Source organism: Passer domesticus, chromosome 4 (assembly GCF_036417665.1).
Source record: "Passer domesticus isolate bPasDom1 chromosome 4, bPasDom1.hap1, whole genome shotgun sequence".
Classification (NCBI taxonomy): domain Eukaryota; kingdom Metazoa; phylum Chordata; class Aves; order Passeriformes; family Passeridae; genus Passer; species Passer domesticus.
Window position 1 is genome coordinate 70,760,397 of NC_087477.1, and position 22,703 is coordinate 70,783,099.

At 39.1% G+C, this 22,703-nt stretch overlaps 2 protein-coding genes across 7 annotated transcripts in view; one reads left to right on the forward strand and one right to left on the reverse strand.

Moving 5' to 3' along the window:
* CLNK (cytokine dependent hematopoietic cell linker) overlaps positions 1-8,030 on the forward strand; it is a 56,298-nt gene extending 48,268 nt beyond the window's left edge. For all 3 annotated transcript variants that reach the window (XM_064418641.1, XM_064418642.1, XM_064418643.1), the window contains 4 exons: positions 1,521-1,654; positions 1,971-2,048; positions 2,180-2,335; positions 7,650-8,030. In XM_064418641.1, the coding sequence (XP_064274711.1) occupies positions 1,521-1,654; positions 1,971-2,048; positions 2,180-2,335; positions 7,650-7,778 (497 nt within the window). In that variant the 3' untranslated portion in view covers positions 7,779-8,030. The remainder of the gene's footprint in view (positions 1-1,520; positions 1,655-1,970; positions 2,049-2,179; positions 2,336-7,649) is intronic.
* Positions 8,031-8,954: 924 nt separating this feature from the next.
* Positions 8,955-22,474, reverse strand: ZNF518B (zinc finger protein 518B). 4 transcript variants are annotated; one of them, XM_064418638.1, is made up of 2 exons: positions 22,285-22,474; positions 8,955-14,919 (listed from the first exon to the last, which is right to left on the reverse strand). In XM_064418638.1, exon 2 carries the CDS (start codon positions 14,715-14,717, stop codon positions 11,490-11,492), a length of 3,228 nt encoding a protein of 1,075 aa, XP_064274708.1. In that variant the 5' UTR covers positions 14,718-14,919; positions 22,285-22,474; the 3' UTR covers positions 8,955-11,489. The 4 variants fall into 4 exon arrangements, with proteins under 4 accessions (XP_064274708.1, XP_064274710.1, XP_064274707.1 ...); XM_064418640.1 differs by lacking the exon at positions 22,285-22,474 and adding an exon at positions 21,951-22,161; XM_064418637.1 differs by lacking the exon at positions 22,285-22,474 and adding an exon at positions 21,911-22,161.
* Between the last annotated feature and the right edge of the window lie 229 nt (positions 22,475-22,703).

Below are 22,703 nucleotides of genomic sequence, written 5' to 3' on the forward strand. Positions count from 1 at the left end.
GTGGTCCGAGCAGTGGGGTCTCTTTAAAAAAAAATTCTGGGGATGCCAGCCACTAAAAATGCAATGCAAACAAAAATGCTAAAATCATGATCCAATAAGCTGAACAGTAAGAATATGTCACATTTTGACAAGTCAAAGTGATTGCAAAAACAAAAGGTTGATGTCTGGTGCCAGGCCTTTTGAGCAGTGGTTTCATTACTGAACACACTGACTGCCTGCTCAAGATCATGGCTCTTTGTCTACTGCTATCAGTAGATCTTGTTTTAAAAACAAAAGTAATGCAGTTATAAATCAGAACATGAACAAATATGAATGGAACAGTGAAAGGCAGTGAAAACCGCTTCCCCTCTGTAAAAGAAAGTCTTCCTAGTAAATTTAATATTGTCATATGCTACACACCAGCATAACAATAAAAAACTGATAAAGCATGAACAGATAAAGCACAATGAAACACCACCCTGACAAACAGCACTGTCCCTGGTGACAGTAACCAGAAGGAAAAGATGGAAGCCATTGATAAACACATTTTTCTCATTTACTTTTAAAATGGACACTGGATCATTTCTCCTACCAGCACTGTGTGAAAAACACAAAACTGTTGTCTGTTATACAACAGAATATGGCGGGTTTTATCTTCAGTTAACAAATTTTCCCCACGTCACATAGCTGCAATTTACATTTGATCTTTACATTGAAAGGAAGCCCTTGCTTTTCTGAGGCTGTAATTGCACCCTCAGAGTCAGCCCAAGCCTCCTGTATTACACGACTTCTTGTGTTCCTGACCCAGCCCCTGCACTTCCTTAGCTCCACAGAGACCTGGGAAGCTGGGTCTAGCTTGTAAAGACAGAGAATCCCATTTGCTTTGGGGAAGGATCTCAGCTACTCCTGGCTCCTGTGCCAGCAGCACTGCATGGAACAGGCACACACAGCCAAGGACCAACAGCTTCTCCTCAATGTGAGAGCAACCTCACCCCTTGGTCCTGAATTTGTTAACTCAAACAAGTCACAGAGAAAACTGAAATTCATCAGCATGGCAGAACTTCTGAATCATTGGAGGTTTCAACAGCTTGGTAGAAACAATGCTAGCTGGCAGTGGAATAATGAGAGGCTTTAATATGATCCAACGTAACAGCAACTGGGATCCAACACAAATAAAAGGGACTCGAAAGTTGAACAGAATGAACCATTATCCTTGTGCCATATTTAATATTTCATTTAGCATTTTCTTTTTTATTAACAGTTTATTATTTTGCTATGTCCACAATAACTGTCAGATGGAAGTCAATTAAAAACCATCAGGAATCTTATGTGTTAAATCTCTGGGGGCATTAATCTGAAATCACTGATGCTGCATTAGCATAAGACCACGCTTAACAGACAACTCTAAATTTTAAAGGTTAATATCACAAAGTAAATAAATTAAAAGTGCTACACTCAAAATTACTAAGTAAAACATAGTGTAAAATTAAATTATAGCTTTTAAGAATGAAACCTTTTTCCTTCTGAATTTACTTTTACAGGTTCCACATTAAGCGTAGATAATTTGACAGTGAAGAAGCCACCACCTCCTACATCATATGCACCATGCAAAAATAAATCAAAACATTTGCTTGTAGAACAGGAAATGCAATCTCTTACCAAACCCACTGAAAAGGTAAAGACCAGCTTTGCTACATAAAAATACAAGTTTCTAGGAAACAGGATTAACACTGTATGGCACCACCCCTGACCCCCCAGGAAAGCTATGGGTGTTCAGCACTATTGAGAAAGTCCAATGTGAGCTCCTGAAACCATGGATAAGAGTGTAAATGTCTAATTTGATTAACAATTCCTAACTGGACTTCTCAATATAGATGCATTACCATTATGTACTGTGCTGCATGTGCTTTAAAAGCAGATTAGATACAACCTGTTTTTTCTTCTGCTTGCTGTTAATTTCTATGCACTGATTATGCTGTCTTAAAATTAAGGATTTAAACAAATGTGAGTGGTACGTTGGAGAATATGATCGCCATAAAGCAGAGAAGATCCTGTTACAGAAAAACACTGTAAGTACCATTTATCTCAAAACATGGGGTGTAAACTCCTGGGGGAAAATTTCTGTAAGCTGTCCACAATGGCTTACAAGTTTTGTTGTGAACTAACCATACAATCCATAATTTACATCTGTATCATTCAGGATGAGACATTCTTGGTTAGAGATTGTTCAAAGAAATCAAAGGCTGAACCATACGTTTTGGTTGTTTATTATGGAAGAAGAGTATACAACATTAAAGTACGATTTCTGGAAGAAAGCCAACAATATGCCTTGGGAACAGGGCTCAGAGGAGAGTGTGTAAGTAAAATCCCATCTGCTGTTATGGCTTATGGCTTTTATGTTAGACTTCACAAGTTCTTAATACTAAATATTAATTACAAACACCCTAACAAAAGAAACTTGCTGTTTCATTAAAGTTTCTTTTACAATACCCTCATTTTAAGTATGTCTCAAATTTCAAGTAGCTTCAACGTAATTTAACACCAAATTTTGCATACCATGCTCAAATTCAGATTTTAATCAATTTAAAAATCTCCTAAGTACTTACAATACTTCTATCTACTGTAAGTAACACCTGCAAAGTAAAAAGGAAAGAGAAGTTCTGCCTTTTCTGTTATACATATTATTTTAGCGTATTTTTAAACTTGTGATAATTTAAGCAGGCATTTTCAAATATATACAGCTCCACATATCTGACAGCAGGACCTGGTGCCATGAAGCAATAGGATAACAGTTGTCATGGATATTCAGAAGCAATTAAATCATGTGGGTCCCTAGCAATCAGCCTTTCAGATATGGTAAATTTCAATTATAAAATCCCTTTAGACGAGCAATGCTTCTTTACATAATTAAATTCAATTATAGTCATGATAAAAGTCTAATTCTTATTCTACATACATGGTTAAATGATAAACACTGTATCTGCAAGTCATTCACACAAGGAAAAAAAAACATTAAAACTGAAAGTCATCTCTATAAAAATGTGATACTTGCAAAACAAAACAAACAAACAAAAAAAAAAACCCAACCAAAACAAAAGAACCAAACATTAAAAAATTTTAAAAGACAAACACAGTGTAAAATTTAAAGAATGCTCAGCTGCAGAGCAAAAAAGCAAAGCAACCTATGGGTTATTAGCTATGTAAATCACTGACACAAATCCAACTCAGGTGAAGCAGCAAAAATTCTGTAGATGAATCTTCAATTATATCCTTTTCATGCATGTCAATACTTTTCAGAACTTACCTTTGTATAGAGAGACTTCAAAAAGCCTGAAATCACAAATCACCCAAGCTGATTTAAGGCATTTGATGGGTCCAAAATTTATATTTGTATTTTTATTAGAGAACATGGGATAGGATTCATAAGCTTTCACAAGAGGAACAAGGTTTACTGGCAAGTTGTTCTTCAGGGGCATCTGTTTAATGATAAAGACGGGGAAAAGATCCTTTATTATGCAAGCAAAGTGAAACAGTTTGGAAGCTGAATGGTTGCAGAAGTCAAGAACTGTACAGCATCATCCTTGTGTTTCTGTAGTGATCATCAGTATTCTGTAAAGCAATGGCTGCATTTTTGAACTGAAACTCCCAGACAATTTCCTGGAATTTTAGGACTTAGGAGAAAGCAAGTTTAGTTTTCCATGGTCCTGACATTGTTTAGTCTTCCTGTAATGGCTCTAATACAAACAGGCTCAGAACAGAAACAATGACAGAAATAAGGCACACTAAAGCATCATGTAATATATGTGTATTCTCACTAGAAAACAGACAGAACTAAATTTTCATTAGGTTAACAGCTTTAACAATTAAGGTAACTGGAAAATTACTTGAACAGTATAACAATTTTTACTGAACTAAAAGGAAGGAGAATACAATCCCTCCCATCTCAGGAAATACCAAAATATATGACTTTGTTGTTTGTTCCAACTTCTGCACAGACAGTACATATCTTAAACAGTGAGTCTGGACTGACTAGTCAAATTGCAAAGTACAACTCCAAAATAAAGATTCCAAGCATCTAGTTAACAATACACAGAACATCCAAGACATGGCTCTACCAGGCCAAATCTGAAATCATGACTGCCTACCTTACGCCTTCTTCTTTGAGGATTTTTTCTCTTTAACTCAAATCTTGCCCTGGATCAAGCACAACAGAAAAAATCAGAATTGCTTTGCTGGTCAACCAGAAGTTGTGCCAGAGAATCACAGACATGGCAATCTTCCACTCCTATGCATTATTCTCAGCAGCAGACACAAAAATAGAACAGGGCACAAAGCACATGCACAGTAATGAACAGTCAGTGGCACCAGCATTGCTCAGGAGCTTCTTCCATCTCAGGCAGTCTCATAGGGTCCCCCAAAAAAGCTCTTTCTTGAAAACTCTCACCTCCATTTTTGCAGGTCATCTAAGGCTTTTTTTTTTTTCCAAAGAAAGTGAAAACAGTTTGTAAGGCTGTGAATTACAGAAAATTGCTGCCTGTAATTTTTTAGTACCCGTTAAAAAGCTTTCTAGAGCACTCTGCTTTGCCCCTCTGCAGAGATACCCTTTGTTACACCACATTTTGCAGTGCAGCCAGACCTAGCTGCTCTATCTAATTAGCTGAATATTCCCTCTTCACCAGCCAATGAGAAAGAAAACTAAACACCAAAGAACATGTGCAGACCGATTACATTTTTCCACAGTTGGTGATCTTATTCAGAGGCTTGGTCTTAACAGATTTTCTGCAGTGTCTTTTCACTTTTGAATTAGTCTATTTTCATCCATTAAAAAGACATTTTTCCTCACACATAAATACAATTATTCCAAGTTTTCTGTATCTTATTGCAACTTCCGAATTTTACTATACAGCCTACAAGTTGTTAATGTATTGTATCACCAAATGAGATTTTAAATCAATAGTTATTTTTAAAATGTATTTCATTTAACTCTCACGAGTGCTTTTATCATTAGTTCCCATGTAGCCCTATAAGGTCATAAGGAGGGGGAAAAGGGATTTATCATCGGATTTTTATCATAAAAATAACTCAAGTTCCATGCAGCTAAATTAGTATCAAACTCTAGTATAATAAATAGAAGGGTAAAAAAAGAAAATCACCCTCTTAGTGGGGATACATCTTTTGCTACCTATTTAGCCACAGATGTTCACACCTACGTACACATTTAATATGCTATACTGAGCTTTCTAAAGGCCAAATTACATAAAGCTATAAAGATCAGATCCCCAAATGACACATACATGGAATTTAGGAATTTACATTCAAAACTGAGCACCCTTTACTTGGCTGGTACCTTCCTCTACTCCAGACTATTTCACTATTTAAGATCCAGAGATTCCTGTAACACTGGCTTTTTTCAGCTGCATAGTTCTTTTGAAAATGATGAAATACAAACCTTGCTCACATTTAAAGCTGATCGTGACATGAAATTTACATATTTTTCTTATCTCGTTTTTTTAAACTAGACCTGCCACACACAAAATACATGGTTTTAGCATGTCTGTAGCATCAGTCTCAACTCCCAGTGCAGTGAAAAATGTGTAAAAATGAAAGGCAGAAGTAGGCATCTCTTCAGCTTGGTGCCTGCTTTACACAGAAGTTTAGAGCAGAGCCTGATGTGTATCTCTGCATCTCCCTGTTCCAGCCACGGATAGTTTCTCCATCCTCACCACTGCATTTTTTAATAAAAAAATACCTTTCAGATACCTGAATCTTCAAGCTGCAAGTCATAGCAGTCACACCATTTCACTCCATTCATTCCCATGTGAGCCAAAAGGATTAGCTGCACCCACCTTCAGCAGCCACCCAACTGGCCTGGCCCATCCAAGCAGATTAGGGAGCACTTCCACAATGCCTCCCAGTGACAGTGTTATGTCAAGTTACTGCCAGGAGAAGTGGCACAGCAAACAGCCAGTACCTTCAACTGAGAGAGGTGACAAGATAAGCATCTTGTCCACAGCTTAAATGGCAGCTCAGGGATGAAAGGTGTCATTCAGGATGTGCAACACAGCCCAGTTATACCATCTTCCCAACACAATTCAGAGCTACACCTTTCACAAGCAACCCTTGAGACCCTATTCCCATCTCCCCAGAACAGTCTGGAGACCTGCACAGATAGGCTGAGTCTCTTCACACAGTGAAGGGAAACAAATCAAATACTGATTTTTCTTCATCTTTATGTCTTTAGGTGCCTTTACACCAAAACAAATGTGGAGTTCCATTGAAAGAGCTGAGAACATAAAATTCTGAGATATTTTTCACCCATTACCAAAGAGCTCCAAAAATGAACAATGTGGCATTAACCTAGTGAAGCCTAATTAAGTTTCCAAAGCAGATGAACAATTATAGTAGAGCTTTTGACTTCCCAACCAGCAGAAAACATTCAAAAACAGGAAAACAACTGATGCTGGAAGAATTAATTTAGAAAAAAAAAGGATTACTTTCAAAAGGCAAGAAATACAAACCACAGTATTGCTTTTGTCCAGTTTTGCCTCAGTTTTCAGTAGCAGTAGTGACTTTGAACATAAGCAAAGACAAAACAGCAAAGTAAAACAAATGCATATGAGTAAAAATTATCAAAACAAAACTTGAAAAAATTTCCATACTGGCTTTGAGATCAAACAATTTTCATCTTAATACAGGAACAGTTTCACCAAATCATATCTTTAATCAGATTCTGTTGTTATAAACTAGGTGTGAATCAAGTGGGGGTGAGAGTCACCACTATGAGACACCACCAAGTGTACAATGAAGAGCCACACTTACAGTAAATGTTATATAAATAGGTGATAAGTATTAATGTCAAAGTAAGCTTTCATTACTTACATTGTGTGCAGTTCTGGTGCTTTAATACCAATGAGTACAAAGACTGGCTCAAGAGGAAAACAGACAGGACAAGAGCTTTGTGGTGTGATGAGAGCTTAGAAGGTACACACAAGGAAGTGTGCAAGAACCACTTAAACTGAAGGACTGCTAATCATTGGAATGGGATTCTTCCACTAGGGCAGATGAGAATAAACACCTTGTGTAGCTTTCTCTTGCTGTTTGATCAGGTCAACAACCTTGAACCAGACCTTTATCACTTTGGGAGTTGCCTGGAGAATGTCACTTTTTTGAGCTTGAGAGAACAAGATGCTTCTTGTTCCATACTTCAACAGGAAGCAACTGTCTCAATAAACTGAATGAGAAAACAAAGCATACATTTAACAAGGTACATTGCAACCTGCAGTGTAAAATACCATGTACTGCTAATTAGGTGTAACTTGCGGCAGGTAAAAAACTAGTAACAATTTATAGTTGCTTCATCATTTCAAAGATTATCATCACATCTGGCATCCCAACTTTTTATAGGTGATACTGCATTATCAGGGCTTAGACATGCTCCCTTTTTGCCCTAAGGAGCTAGTTGCTTTGTCCTGCACATGACAGAGACACAAAAAGAAATATGAGGATCAAAACATGGTGCTTTTCCTTTTAGAATTGCTTTCATCTAATCATAATTCTATGCAAAATGTTACCTTTTTTTAATATTGTCATTTGCAAGTCTTTTAATGTTATAGATTAAACCATCTAGCAATTTTCACTTGCAGTCACTGATTACTATCTTCTCCCCCTAGAAATTTAATTCCGTGGAAGAGATCATTGACTTCTACAAATCCGTTCCCATAACGCTCATTGACGGAAAGGATCAGTCAGGAAACCACAGAGAACAATGCTACCTCACACATCCATTCAAGTCATGCTGACCCTTTCTTCCTCACTGTTGCTGATTCATCCCTACAGATATAAATAGAACACTTCTTGAAACGTCCCAAAAATCAGATTCGGCTCTTGAACAAGGAGCTCCCCAAAACATAATGAAGAATTACAGATCTACTCCATTTTTTGACTGTTGCATTTTCACTTCAGGGATACAAGTAAAGAATGTGTCAACATATTCATTCACAGGAATGTGTTGAGACCGACTCCTGATACTTTGACAATGACTGACCAGTTTGCTTATCTTGCACTCTCTCTTCTAACTTCAAATTAAAATGAAATTTGCCCTTGCTTACCTAAATGTCACTTAAACTCTGCTAAGTAGCAAAACCTAAGAAAGTATACCACAGTCATTAAATAAATATTCTTGCTTTTAAAAATACACATGAAACACTGTGTATCAGAATTCTGATAGTGTGAATGAAATGAAACAGTGTGTCAGAATTCTCACTGTCTAACAATTTCATGTGGTGTGCATATGTTTGCTCAACAACAAGCTGTGCTCAGCTGCCACTGAAGTTAGTGTCAGTTGATGCTTATAGGCACTGGAGATTTTAAAGCTAGCTGTAATTATGTAAATTCTATTATTCAATGAGTACTTACTCTTCAGCTTAAGTAGAAGATACTTGTATGCCATACCTGAGCCTTCAAAAACTTACATAGTAGGACCATTATGCAAACAGTCATTTTGAATTCATACCATATGCAAATGTAGAGATAAAAATCTGAAGTAGAAAAAGTAGATGTACTTCAAAACCAGCAAGAAAACATGCTCTAGTGCGTATGTGCAAAGAACGTGACAATGTGATTATTTTTCCAGAAAAAAATACAGAAATATTTATTCATAAAATTTGAGTTTTGGAAGCCTAGCTAAATTCTGTATGTATATGAAGGCAAACTACAATTCCATATGTATATGAAGGGATTTTTCTGCACGGCATCGATAACCTTCCTAACCACACTCAGAAGTTTGACTAGGTTATTACAATATACCAAAAAAGGTATATTACAATAACCTAGTTACTTTAGAACCTCAGTTACTTTATCCTTATAGAATAGCAACAAGAACAAAACCACTCAAGCCCAAAACCACAACATTCCAACCCAATTTATGACGTACTATGTAGCAGTACAAACTAGCTCTAAAAAAATTCAGCAGTTGATTGTTACTTTCTTTCAACCTTTTTATTTCTCAATGCTGAGTCAAAAGGGAAGAAAACATCCACTGTAAACTATTTCTCTCAAACTGATGACACTGTTAAACTTGAAGGAAATTATTCTGACTTAATTTTATCTAATAAAAGTAACAAAACAGAAGTTGCTAAAATAGAGTTTAGCAGAGTTCATAACAAAAAGCATGACATAATCTGCTTTAAAAATGTCATAACCACAATACAATTTAAGTTACAAAAGGTTTTCATGTTGAAACAAAAAAAAAATCTAAATTAAAAACCCCAAGGCTTAACAATTTAGATAACAGATTATGGCAGTGACGTACAGAGCTTGGCAGATGTTTACTAAAAGTAAACAGTAAACTTGCTTACAGAAGACAAGCATTACTAGTATACTTAAACCACCTAGAATCCACAAAGCTGAGCAGCAACACTTTCTCCATTTCCCTCAGTACAGCTTTCATGAGCAACGTTCTGATTTTGCCAGTGACAACTCTTACAAAGCAAATTCAAAACTGTTTATTTGGTAGCTTCTACAGAAACAAAATTAATTCAGCCAGTAACCTGGATTGAAGGAATTAAAACAAATGAGAAATGCTAACCATGGGGTTTTTTGTGTTAACCATTTCAGTATTCATTTTATATGTTATGCTATAATTTTAAAATGGAAACAATTTTCACCATTGAAAATGCAAATAGCACTGTTAGGTTTGGCATCAAAGCATATGAAGTGGGGAAAAAAAAAACCCTCTAGTGTACCCATCTAAAAAAATATAATTCCATTTGAATACAAAATGAGAACTGTCATTTCCTTATTATTGACAAAACAGGAAAAACAAAGTTTGTTCTGTGGAGTAGTTTAGTCTGATACAAATGATACAAAAATTTTCCATGTGTACAGGACGAAAAGATCTGACTTAAAGCACCAGCTATCGGAAGGATTTTAACACTGTATTGCAAAATTATGGGAAAGCAATAAGTGGTTTTAAAAGTAAACCTCAGTCAGATGGAGTTTTAAAATATTTACATTCTAATGTAGATATGATAAATATTTTATCAAAACAATGTATAATCTGCTGGAGTATATAAAAAAATATTCCCAGCCAAACTGTTTACAAAAATGCACCATCAGTGAAAAGAGTTAGGGACTACCAGTTTACCAGAGAAGTCCCAGTTGAAACACAGAACACACATCCAGCATTAGAGTCAGTATTGATTTTCATATTTCTAAAACTGTAACACATTATTTTAATTGTAAGTATGTGCTTCAATATACTTCATTCTATATGATTCTAAAATGATTTAAAATTGACACGATGAAGAGAAACATCCACAGCTTACATACAGAAACAGTAACTTCAGTGTCATCCATCCCTCTTTTTTACTAAAAAGCTGTAATTTGGCCCTGATTTAGAGAAGTGTTTAAGCAACTGAGCAATGTTTACACTACACTGAAGTCAGTACGCATCAGACATAATCAGTAACTAGGCACATGCTTGTATGAATTTGAGGCCTACAAAAAATAAATTGTAACAACATCTAAATTCTTAAATATGATGAAAGATTGCACTGAAAATCTGGTTCAACACTGTCAATGTAAAAGCTGTGCAACGTGGCTTTTCAGTTTGAAAAGTCTTCAACAAGCTTCCAAGTAAATAAGCTCACCAACTAGAGTTCTAACCAAATACTGAGTCTGTAAATGCTTCTATCACACACAAGGTGGTACAGACTTTATGCTTGGCTAATACTATTTTAGAACAGCCTTGAGGCCATAGAGAAGCACTTTCCACTATCAGCCCAAGCCTGAAAGTATCTCTGGCTTGACAGCACAGAATCCTGACAGTGTTCTGCTCCCTCGCACCTACACAATACAGTCTAGGCAAAGACTCAGTACTAAACAAAATTAATTTTTTTTGTGCTATCTGACCTACCAGGAGTAACTGATTCCCTAGATTTTTCATTTACACCCTTGTACCTCCTCTGAAGTCAGCAGAAGTGTTTTTATTTCACTGAAACACAGCACTTGCATTGAAATTTTACTTTTTACGTGTAGTGCTTAATTTGCTGCTAAAACCTATGACTTCCACTTGCTGTCCACAGAGGACCAAAGGTGCATTTCCATACAGATGTGCTCGATCTCTGAAACACCATGCTGTAATAAAGCAAACTAAATCCTGTTAAATTTACAAAGATCTCATCATCTAAGGTTTTAATCCATACAGACCTAGCACAAACCACGTACAGCACAGTATCCTAAGGTAACTAGAAAGATGTTTGCATAGCAAATCTTCAAATTTCTCCTATGGAACAGATGAAGCTGACCTCCAACACAAATTTCAATCACAAGAGTGCAAAGTGGTGCTCAATCCTCACTGTCAGCTTCTCTATCTGTACTTCTACTCTCTTCTTCACTTTGCTAACAGCAGGGACTTTTGGCAAAAGAAAACAGTTATTTCCATCCTCCATTTCAAGAAAGTTAGTGTCACTCATTAAAAGCAAGAGGGGAAACCTCCCCTGGGCTTTCACTTAATGTTTTTTTGCTTGAAGAGAAAGAACATCCCAACCCTTGGTTGCCTCTATTAAGTGTCTCTGTCCATGACTTATCCATTCTTCTTGGTCCATATATACTCTCCCACAAAACCAACACTTAAAGAGACACTGAAGTGCTTCAGCTGGCGAAGTTTCCACCACTTGGTAGTTGTTTTTGTGGGTCTTCTTTAGCTTCATTTTTAGCATACTCCGCTTTTTTGCTTGGTTTCCTGTCTCAGCATTCTGAAGAGTAAGACGCTTCCGATAACGTTTGACACCAAGACAACTACTTGTCCTTTCTGACAGAACTACTTTCAGGACTTGACCTTTATACTTGTTGATAGTCTTCATGACATTAATTATCTCTGGTGAATCAACATCAGGATGGTTTAGTACCACAACTGGCTGATTACGACGAGGGCATTTTATCAACTGATTCGTTTTCAGAGGAAGAAGTCGAAGACGTCTTGCTGTCAACAGGTATGACATATCAGAACTTGAAGTGGTTTCCGACTGAGCTCTTGTTTTCCTCTTAGGAAGTTCTCTGAAGCTTGTTTGTCTTGCCTTATTTTTGGGACTTTTTGAATAGGGCTTGCTTTGCTTGCTCACATCACTGTTTTTCTGAAATGCTACACCAGTTTGCTTGCTGTTATTTTTAGCACTTGCCTCTCGCTTTGGTCTTCGCCTGAGTGATATAGTTTGAGACTCAGTACTTGGTTCGCTCTGATTAGGCAAACACGGGAAATTGCTGCTGAGTGTCTCAGAAACACTGACGGGGACTGGGCGAGGCAGAAACATTTCATTGCGATGCACAGGAGCTGATGTTTCACTCCTGTTTTCTATTCCACACGAGCTTTGACTGCCTGTAGCATTCAGCACTCTCAGCATCGTCCCTTTGGGGATGAACACCGGGGTAGCAACATGGGAATTTTTAGTTACCCTATTTTTAGAAGTTCTTGCAAATGTAAAGAGCTGATCTTCACTGTGTTCTTCACTACTAATCTCACTTCTTCCACCATGTGCTTCAGACAAAGTCGCAGGTTGTTCCACTTCAGTGGCACAATCAGCTCCCTCACAGCTTGCTGAACTTTCTGGAGGCAAAAGCAACTTCTTACTAGAAGCCTGACATCTCAAGGGCACAGATTTCATGTTAGGTTCAGCAGCAGACATGAGTTGAGCAATCTTTCTACACAGCAATGTTGCTGATTTCTTCCTACGTGTTGTGTCATCCCATCTGACATCCTCTGGAACATTTTCAGTCCCAGAGCTAAGAGAAAATACAGATGAAATAACAGGTCCTTCAAAAGGACTGCCTTTATTTTCCATCTTCTGTAGTTCAAGTGATTCCAGAAGATGACTACTCTTTTGGCTTATGGTTTCAGTTCTCTTTACTTTGCTCAAACCAGATGGTATATCCTCAAAAGCCGGAGTTTTAATAACATGTAAGTTTTTTCCTGCTTCAGAAGATAAAATAGATTTTTTATCAAAACCCTTTCCAGCTAAATGTGCTTCTGTAGAGCTGACTGGTAAACTCCAACGTTCTTTGTCATCTCTCTTCACAGACAATGTATCCTTTTCTTTATGGACAGCAGAAAAATTCCTGCCCTCCTGAGCAGCTTCTACTGAAGCATTCTTGGAACTTTTCCCTTCGGAAACGGAAGCGTATTTTGGACGGTATGTATCTTCACCTTCTTCATAACAATACAGATCACTATACAAACTATTTTTTCCATCTACTTTCCCCCTTGAGGATTTAAGATCACTTTTTTTTCCAGTACTGTTCATCACCAGAGATGGAGAACAAAGTTCTATAACACCTGAATGGACATCACTACCTTTCACCAAATGAAAGCATAATTTTGATGTATCTTCCCTCTGCATAGATACAGAGCTATAGCCTGAGACCTGAGAATCAGAAGAACAAAAACATTCAGAATTCTTGTCATACGTACTATCCAAATTAAGCTGGTTACTAACACTGGATAATTTGTTTACATTCACTTCCATAGTTAGTAACTCATCTGGACACACAGAAGATGTTTTCTTTACTTCTGCAGATCGTTCTGTAGCTTGATTCTCAAGTTCCTCTTCTGCACAGTTCACAGGTTTATAAGTTGCTTCTTTCATAGGAATTAGTTTAAGAACCAGCTGCTGTGCTCCATTCACTATTTTTAGCTCTACTATCTGAGCTAAACAGTTGGAAGGAACTACAAGTTCAGATGGTGCAATTACTGTTAAAGGCATCCCAGGTTGTAAAGGCTCTGTTTTTGGAGAATAAACCTCAACCTCCACACTTTGATTCTCACAGACACTCATTTCAGATGGCTCCAATATTGTCTTATCCTGGACCGATGATGTGTTTATGCTACATTCTACATTTTGAGATGAGCAGACTGTTTTAGTTGCTTTACTTGGAATCTCACAAACCATATTTGAAGACAAATTTGAAAGTTCATTTTGGAAAGGAATTTTATTGTATTTCTGCTTTTTATATAAAGTGCTTTGACTCTGCTTCTTTTGCTTGTGGTTCATGAGAGTATTTGACAGTCGTTTTCTGGGTGTTTCATGTACTCTTCTCGTATGTTTAACAATATAGTCATGTCTAACAGCACCATATTCACAGTACTCACACTGATAGGGAAAGGTTCCAGTGTGCTTCACCAAATGTCTCTGGAATTCTCCTTTGGTGTAGGATACATAATTACAGTGGGAACAAAGAAATTTAATTTCTTCATGTTGCCCTACATGCTTTTTATACTGTAAAGGATCCTTTGTTGAAAATCTGCATTTATCACAGTAGTATTTGCCTGGCAGAAAATTTTTTACTTTAAACGTTTTCTGGGTTTTACTTGGGGTTTTCCTTTCACGTTCTTCATAGTCTGCAGCATTGGCACCCTCAGGAACAAAATCAAAAGCTGGTGGTTTAAAATGACTGCACTTCTTGCAGATGAAATTTCTGTCTTCAGTCCACTCAAGCTTCTTATGTTTCTCTATATCTTGCATTGAAATTTTCTGAACATTTCTGCACTTTATACAGCTTATCAGTGACAACTTATTGTTCTCAGCCTCAGTTCCTTGGTAAAAGCAGTTTTGATCATCTGCCCCTTTTGACAGATTTGTTTTATCATCAGATTGCTTTGGGGATGTAGTTAAAGAATTATTTTTATCATTAATTTGGCCAGAGTACAATCTTGGTAAAATTTCCCTCATTTTTTTCAACTGCATTTCAAATGAAGCAACTCTGCACCATCTTCATTAAACACAAGAGCAACAGACAGAATGTTTTCTTGGTATTAGTCCTGTGTATATTTCTTATCAATCAATCATTCAGGCAACCAATCTGCAGAATATAAGCTTTGGAAGAAATGATGTTCAAGCAACTGCATCCATATTATATTCCATGTTCTTAGTCGATCAGCTTGCAACACTAAAGAATAAAAAGCAGAACATTAAGTCAATTAAGATTCAATGATCACTGAAATACAATGAACTAAAAATTGAACTATTAGTAGTGGACTACAGCTGAATTACAGAGTGCAAGTCTACTGTCAATATACCACTGACTGTATTCTGCATATACAACCAATAACTCTAAAACATACCAAATTAAATAATCCTTCAACATTTGCTCCCAATCAAAACATTCCCAAATTTGTATAATTACCTGCTATGCATCAAAACCTGAAATACCTTATGGTATTTCTCCCATGTCATGAAAAATTTTGCACTTAAGAAGCATATTTATAAGCCAAACAAGATACTTGATAACAGAACCCAGCAGCAGAGTATGATTTGAGTTCATACATAGCCCTCAACAAGATATCATGAAACATGCAACTTCCATTCATATGTGAATAGCAGGGAAAGAGAATGTGACTATGATGGTTATTAGAAACACAGAACTATCAGTTTGTTTTTAAATAAATTAATTTTTAAGCTAGCATGGAAATTCCTGACATACAGAAGGAAGTTCTTTTTTAATCAGTGCCAATGTTTCAGATACAAACAGTCTTGAACACTAATTCATAACAAGACGTGATTTATGCTTCACATGTTCTGAAAGCAGTGAAGTCAAAACAATCTGTGGCTGCAAAATTAATTACTTTTTCTTCTATTAATATTACAGTGTAATCACTTCTATATATGTGGACAAGCATATAAATAATTCACTTCATCCTAATAAAACAGAATGTCAATCAAGCAAAATAAACAATGCAACATAAGGCAGAGGGAGATCAGTAATATCACTGTAAAACACCAAATTAACACATGCAATATGTTTGGCCCACAGGTTCCAGCACTCTGTCTCTCTACTATATTTAACAGGAAGATGATCTCAGCCTTTAAGCTTTTGGCAAGACTATTATTTGGAAAATAAACAATTAAATTAGGCTTTTGAGACATACACGAAGTCCAATCAACACCTTTCTTATTCTAACATCATTAGTTACAGACATACTGTTGCACACACTTGCAATCACAAACAGACTCAATTGCATGAGGTTACTTCTGTTTTCCCATACACCCCACAAAAGGCTTCTGCAGTCCAGATCCTCACCAAGTGTACCTACAGAGATTAGGGCCTGATTTGGACTCCAAAATCACACTGCTGAGTTCACCTAAGCAGCTTCCCATCACAATAATCATATGGTAATCAAGAAATTAAACTACAACACTGGAAAGACATTGAGGTGCCTGAGTGAGTCCAGAGAAGGGCAACAGAGCTGGTTAAAGGGCTAGAGAGTACATCTTGCAAGGACTGGCTGAGGGAGCTGGAGGAGTCAAGAAGGGGGCTCAGGGGAGACCTTACTGCTCTCTGTAACTACCTGAAAGAAGGCTGTAGTCAGGTGGGAGTCAGCCTCTTCTCTCAGATAACAAGTGACAGGAAAAGAGGAAATTGCCTCAAGTTGCACCAGAGCACGTTTAGATTGAGTATTAAGAAATAATTTTCATTGAAAGGGTTGTCAATAATTGGAACAGGTTATCTGTGGAAGTGGTGCAGTTACCTCCTGGGGATGGAGTTAACATCCCTGGGGATATTAAAGACATGTAAACTGAGCACTCAAGGATATGGTTTAGTGGTTAGCTTGGCAGTGCTGGGTTACAGGTTGGACTTGATGATCTTGTAGGTCTTTTCCAGACTAAATAATTCTGTGATCTTCCCAGTGGCTTGACAGGACTAAATATCTGATCCAAGAAGGTCTTCCAGCATCTTATGTGCTCACAACCCAGAAAGCAACCCTGCATTCTGATGCACTCTGCACTACATCAAAAGCAGCATAGCCAGCACGTTGAGGCAGGCAATTCTCCCACTCTGCTCTCATGAGACCTCACCTGCACTGCAGCTGCATCCAGCTTTGGGGCCCCCAACACAAGGAAGATGTTCAGTGGACCCTCCTCTGGACCCATTCAAAGCTTATCACAGGGCTGAAGCACTCCTCGCATGAGGACAGGCTGAGAGAGTTGAGGTTGTTCAGCCTGAAGACGTACACTTTCAAGTAATGAAAGAGGACTTTGAAGAAGGATAGAAAGGGACTTTTCACAACAGCATGCAGTGATAGGACAAGGGGGAATGGCTTACAGCTGAAGAAAGCTAGATTTAAATTAGATATTAGGAAGAAATTTATTACTGTGAGGGGGGTGAGGCACTGGAACAGGCTGTGCAGAGAAGCTGTGGATGCCCCATTCCTGGCAGTGTTGAAGGCCAGGCTGGATGGAGCCCTGAGCAATCTGGTCTAGTGGAAAGCATTCTTTCTCATTGCAGGAGGTTAAACTAGGTCTCTTCCAACACAAACCACTCAGCGATTCCATGATCTTCCTTGTACTCCATCAATATTGGTAACTGCTATATCAATGCTGCCCTAACCATAGGGCTCTTCAAAGTATTCTTATGTGACCACAAACAACAGTAAAAGTAAGTCAGAAAACTGGTTAGGGACAACATAACAAGCTTTTCACTCTTAAGCAGATGATGGGTGTACACTAAAACTCCTTAGTGGGTAGTTCTAGAACTGTAGTAATCTCATCTCATTGCAATGCAGACAGCTGTGAAAATACACACAATTTGAAAAACAAATAAATGGCAGCCTTGCAGGAAGGAGGAAAGCATACACGACTGCTGTATCATGATCTGGAGAATCTTCTTCAACCATCTAATGTGGATGACATCATGTGCTCTATTACCCTGATTCTAAAGAAGACTGAAAAGCAAAATGATTGTGGTAGTTCAGATGGAACATCCTTCCCTGGCTACTACCACTTTCTAGACTTAAGACTAACCCACAGAAGTGTGGTGGTAGGGCTATGTTCAGGACATCCACTGTTTTATTTCAGGAGAAGATAGTAAGAGATCCTGATAAGCTCAAGATCCAGACCAAAGATGCTTTATGCATTTCTATAGAGCTTTAAGAAAGAAGTAACATGGCATTTGAAAGGAAATGGGGAAGCTGTATCAGTATTTGCCTTTTTCTGCTGTTAACACTTTTCCATTAATACTGAAACTGCCCTCCATGTGAACTGAAAGCTAAGTGTGGGGAATTGATGCCATCAACATCCTTGACCACAAGAAAAGGTATAAACCTGAGAATTTTCTTGTATTTTTTAAACTCAGTACATTTCACTTTATGGGAGAACACAGAAAAGAATCCTCAACCTTTAAGGGGCAAGAAAGTACAAGAAACAGTCCAATATTTTCAGAACACTTCAAATTAACAGTTCTGGGCTTCTCAGTCCAAGACTATGCCAGAAAAATTTAACAGATGTAATTCAAAGAACAGGCTAGTAATACTTCCAAATTTTTCTAATTCAAGCAGGTATATGTAGAAAAGTCTGGCGTGGTTTAAGCCCAAAACCACGTTTCCACTGTTACAAATACCATGTTGCTAGAATGCAGGTTTCAAGCATTGGTGTGCCTGCATTCCCTGTGTGCCCAGGTTGTTCCCAGGCAGCAGCCAAGCAGCCACAGAGCCGCTTCCCGCTGTCCCACCCTCCCCTCCCTCAGCAACAAGGAAAGTAGAGGAGAGAAGAAGCACAGGAAAGTTTCTGGGTCAGGACAAAGGCAGTTAAACAGAAGGAAAGAAGCAGGGAGGTGACATAAGGGAAATCACTCACCACCTTCCACAAGCAAACCAATGCCCAGCCAGTCTCTGAGCAGCAGGCACCCCGGAAGGCAACCCCCCTTCCACCCTTCTCCCTCTGCTTCCAGTTTTCATGGCTGAGCACATTGCATGATGTGGACTATCTATCCCCAGACCAATTCTGGGCAGCTGTCCCAGCTCTGTGCCCTCCCAATCTCTTGCCCACCCCATGCCTACTCAATAGAGTTGGGGGGGAAGAAAACCTTGAAGTTGTGCAAGCATTGTTCAGCAACACCCAAAACACCAGGGTGTTATCAAGACTGTTTTAGCCACAGCACTGTACAGGCTGCTTTCAAGAAATTTAACTCCATCCCAGCCAGGCCCAGCAAAAGGTAAAACAAGGAACTGAATAACCAGCTGATGTCAAAGTAACATCTCTGCTGTCTTCCTCGCTAGTTTTTTGCCACGTACCCTGAATACTGACCAGTTAATAACAAAGGTTTTGATACAAACAGCTCCAATTTATACTTATTTTGGCTAAAACAAGCCCAAAATTATATTGTAATTTCATGCCTATATTAAAATATTTTTTTTCTGGTTATTTCAGAAAGCCAAGATCATCAATGTAGACAGGGAGCTGAACATTACATACATTCACTCCATATCACTGGGGAAGGTGGGGAGGGGGAGGAATTCCCCTAAAGATTTGTTTTGGTATTGGAAGGATTGGCAGAAACACACTTCAGAAGATTTAATTAAAAGATAGATAGTTGATTTTCAATTATAATCATATGCAGTGCACACAGACCAACCCAGAGATATCATTAAAGAAAGAACTCGAAGTCTACAAAGAGTCTCAATGGCAAACACAGGAATGGGATGGATGAAAAATGAAATAAGAGACACTAAGAGTGTCAAAGTCAATTCCAGTTACTGTCTTCACAGGAATTAATTCAGAAAAAATATAAAAATATTAAGAAACACAACAAAGTACCCAAATTAGGAAACATTAAAAAAAATAGAGACACCAGTTTGGAGAGGGGGAAAAAAAAAGCACATGGAAAAATGACATCACAAGAAAGATAAACCAAATTTTCCCATTCACTCCTACCAAACATCTGCAATTCAGTGACATTCAAAGGTCATTCAACAAAACAAACATTTCCACCTTTCACACAGAAGTAGCATATCTTGAACTTTGCTGCTCAAGACACAAGAGACTAACAGATGCACAGAAATTAAAGACATTCCAAACTCTGGACATCCCAGGTACATAAAGGTTAAAAAACAAAGATGCATTAAAACAAAGGAAAATAGGACAAAACATCCTCTGCAGCCTGACTATGCCAAATTCAACCAGTACAAAGGTTTTTGCACTGCAGTAGGTTACAAACCACTGATGTGGCCACTGTCAGACTGGAAATTTCTATTTATTTCAAATACATCAAAAATTTGTTCATCATTTCAAAGAAGAATATGTACATTCTAGGGCTTTAGGTTCCTTTAGTTCAAACGACATGCTGCTACTAATGAAAAGGGTGTGATGAGCAGGATGCATTTAGCCTATGTGAACAAATAAATGAGCCCTTACTTCAGCAAAGCACACATCACTCATGCACAAAGATCACAGACTGCAGCCAATAATCAGGGCTGAATTTTGGTACTGAAAACCCATAGAAGTCATCCCTAAGAAAAACAAGTTTAAACAGAAATGGAGGACACCGTGCATCACTGCATCAGGAGGATGCAGTGTATAAAATTTGAGCCACTGTGAAAAATTTCCATCTCTATGCATGCTTAAAACTACCCTGCCTGTATTTTGAATATATACATATACACACATATATACACACACACATATACATACTGACTGTTTAACATCAACCATCTCTGTTCAGCAGAGTTAACTGTTCTACTGACCCAACTACACGGCTGCCAATTACCAGTCACTAATTTTAGGCCTAATGACTGGGAGAGAGCCAAAGTGCTTCACTCAAGTATTACATGTTGCATTAATTAAAATAATTAATTTTGTATTAAAAAACAAACAATTCAAATGCACCAAAGAAATTTTTTCTACAAGTATTTCTTCTTAAAAAGCCATTTTGTCTCACAATAACAGCTAATCACACAGTCGTAACAGTTCTTGGTTTTTAGCTGAAATTCACATGAGGTTTTTCAAAGCAAAATGAATGAAGAATGACAATGCAGACAATTAAGAAGAGCAAGAACCATGCACCAAGTTTTTAGAGCTCATTTTTATTAAAAAATATACAGTTCTTTCACTCTACAGAAAAAAAATCAATTACACTTAAAATGTTTATTACTTACAAAGTCATGCAAAACACAGATTGAAAGGAAATCACTATTTTTTGAATGCCTAAGTGAAAAACTGTCCAATGTGCTAACGTTTTTTGGCATTGTATGGACGCAGGTACATGTATGTGCCATGCAGCATTCTACTGAAATGGAGGTCTGCTTCCCTGCGGCTCTAGGAACAAGGCCTAGCCTTATTTGTGTCTGAAAGAAACACATTTCTGTCATATCATTCAACTGCTTGGTGGTCTTCCTGCAAAAAGCTAAACAAGGCATTACCAAATAACTACTGGATCAGAAGCAGCATTCTAGAGGGCTCAGAGACATTTATACAGTTGTTTATCATTACATGTATGATCAATTTTTTAAAATCTGCGCTGTTCATTTAATCATTTCACACAATTTTCAACGATTTTCAAAGTCTTTCTGCATATCCAGAGCATAGTGACTAGTACAAAGCATCACCCTACTCTTGAGCTCTAAGGCCTGTAGGAAATAACAGCAAGGAAGTATGGCACTGAAGAAAATGGGAGAAGAGGGGGAAGAGTCCCATTAAAAGCACATATCCCTCCATGCCCAGATCTCAAAGCACTCATGTGGATGTTAAAATTGATTTCCAGATTTCATTCCTGATACAATTATCCACATACTGTTTGTACGTGCAAGAAAAGAGCCTTGACTGCAACCACCTACTGCAGTAACAATGCACAACAGACTGCTAGAAAAACCCTGTAAAACACCACTAGTCTTCTTAACTGCAGAGCAGACTTTCTAAATTAAATGTACATTGCAGGACATTCTGGCTACATACACGATAACACTAGATTATATATTTAGAAGAAAATCGGTTTATACGTCTAAATTACTTTAAGTGTCCAATGTAAGACTTTTCAATGATAGACTGTCTTGCAACAAAATTCAATATGGTATTCAATCAAGCCAATCTTATGCCCAAACACTCAAAAGGACCTTATTCGCACACAAAACACAGGATGTTCTATTTTTCTCATGAATGCATTTACTAACCCGAGAGCTCCTTTTCTTCAGGATGACCAAGACGACAAACCTGGACAACAGCTTCAGTCCAGACGGGTCCAAAGCGGCCTGATGGCGTCCACGAGACAGCAAGCACCACAAGCCTCCTTTTCCTGGGCACCCAGCCCACCCAGGCACCAGCGCTGCCGCCCCTCCTCCCCCGGCCGCTGCCGGCCGTGCCGGGCCCGAGCGCGGCGCCGCGGGGGCTGCGGAGCGGGGCGGGCGCTGCGCGGGCCGCGCAACCTCCGCCCGCCGCCGCGCAGTGCCGCCGCCGGCCCGCAGGGGGCAGCACCGCGCGCCGCGCCCGCCCCGGCCCCGCGCTGCGCCCGGGCAGGGCGGCGGGAGCCGCGGGCGCGGGGCCTTACCTGGCTCGCAGCGGGACGGGCGGGATGAGGGACGGGCAGCGTCCCTCGGCGCTGGCCCCGCCAGCCGCCGCCGCTCCCGTTGTCTCCGGACACAGGAGGAACGCAGCGCCGCCCCGCGTCCTGCGCGGCCGCTGCCGCCCCGCCCTGCGGCGCTCATTCCGGCAGGGAGGGCGAGCGAGCCCCCCGCCGCCGGCCCAGCCCGGCCCCCGCCCGCGCGGCGGCGGAACTGACCTCACCGCGCCCCGCCCGCCGCGCGTAGAGCTCTACCGAGCCCGGCACCTGCCCGCGCCGCCGAGCGCCGGCGAGGAGCGCCCGTGAGGAGCTCCCGGTCGGGCCGTGCCCGCTGGCCGTGCCGCCACGCTGACACTGCAGGCCGAAGGATGCGCTGCTGTTCCCATAACCTCTCTACGCGCCTTCCC

Excerpts from the sequence above, each read along its gene's own strand:
- ZNF518B (XM_064418638.1), bottom strand. The coding sequence starts at position 14,717 with ATGCAGTTGAAAAAAATGAGGGAAATTTTACCAAGATTGTACTCTGGC.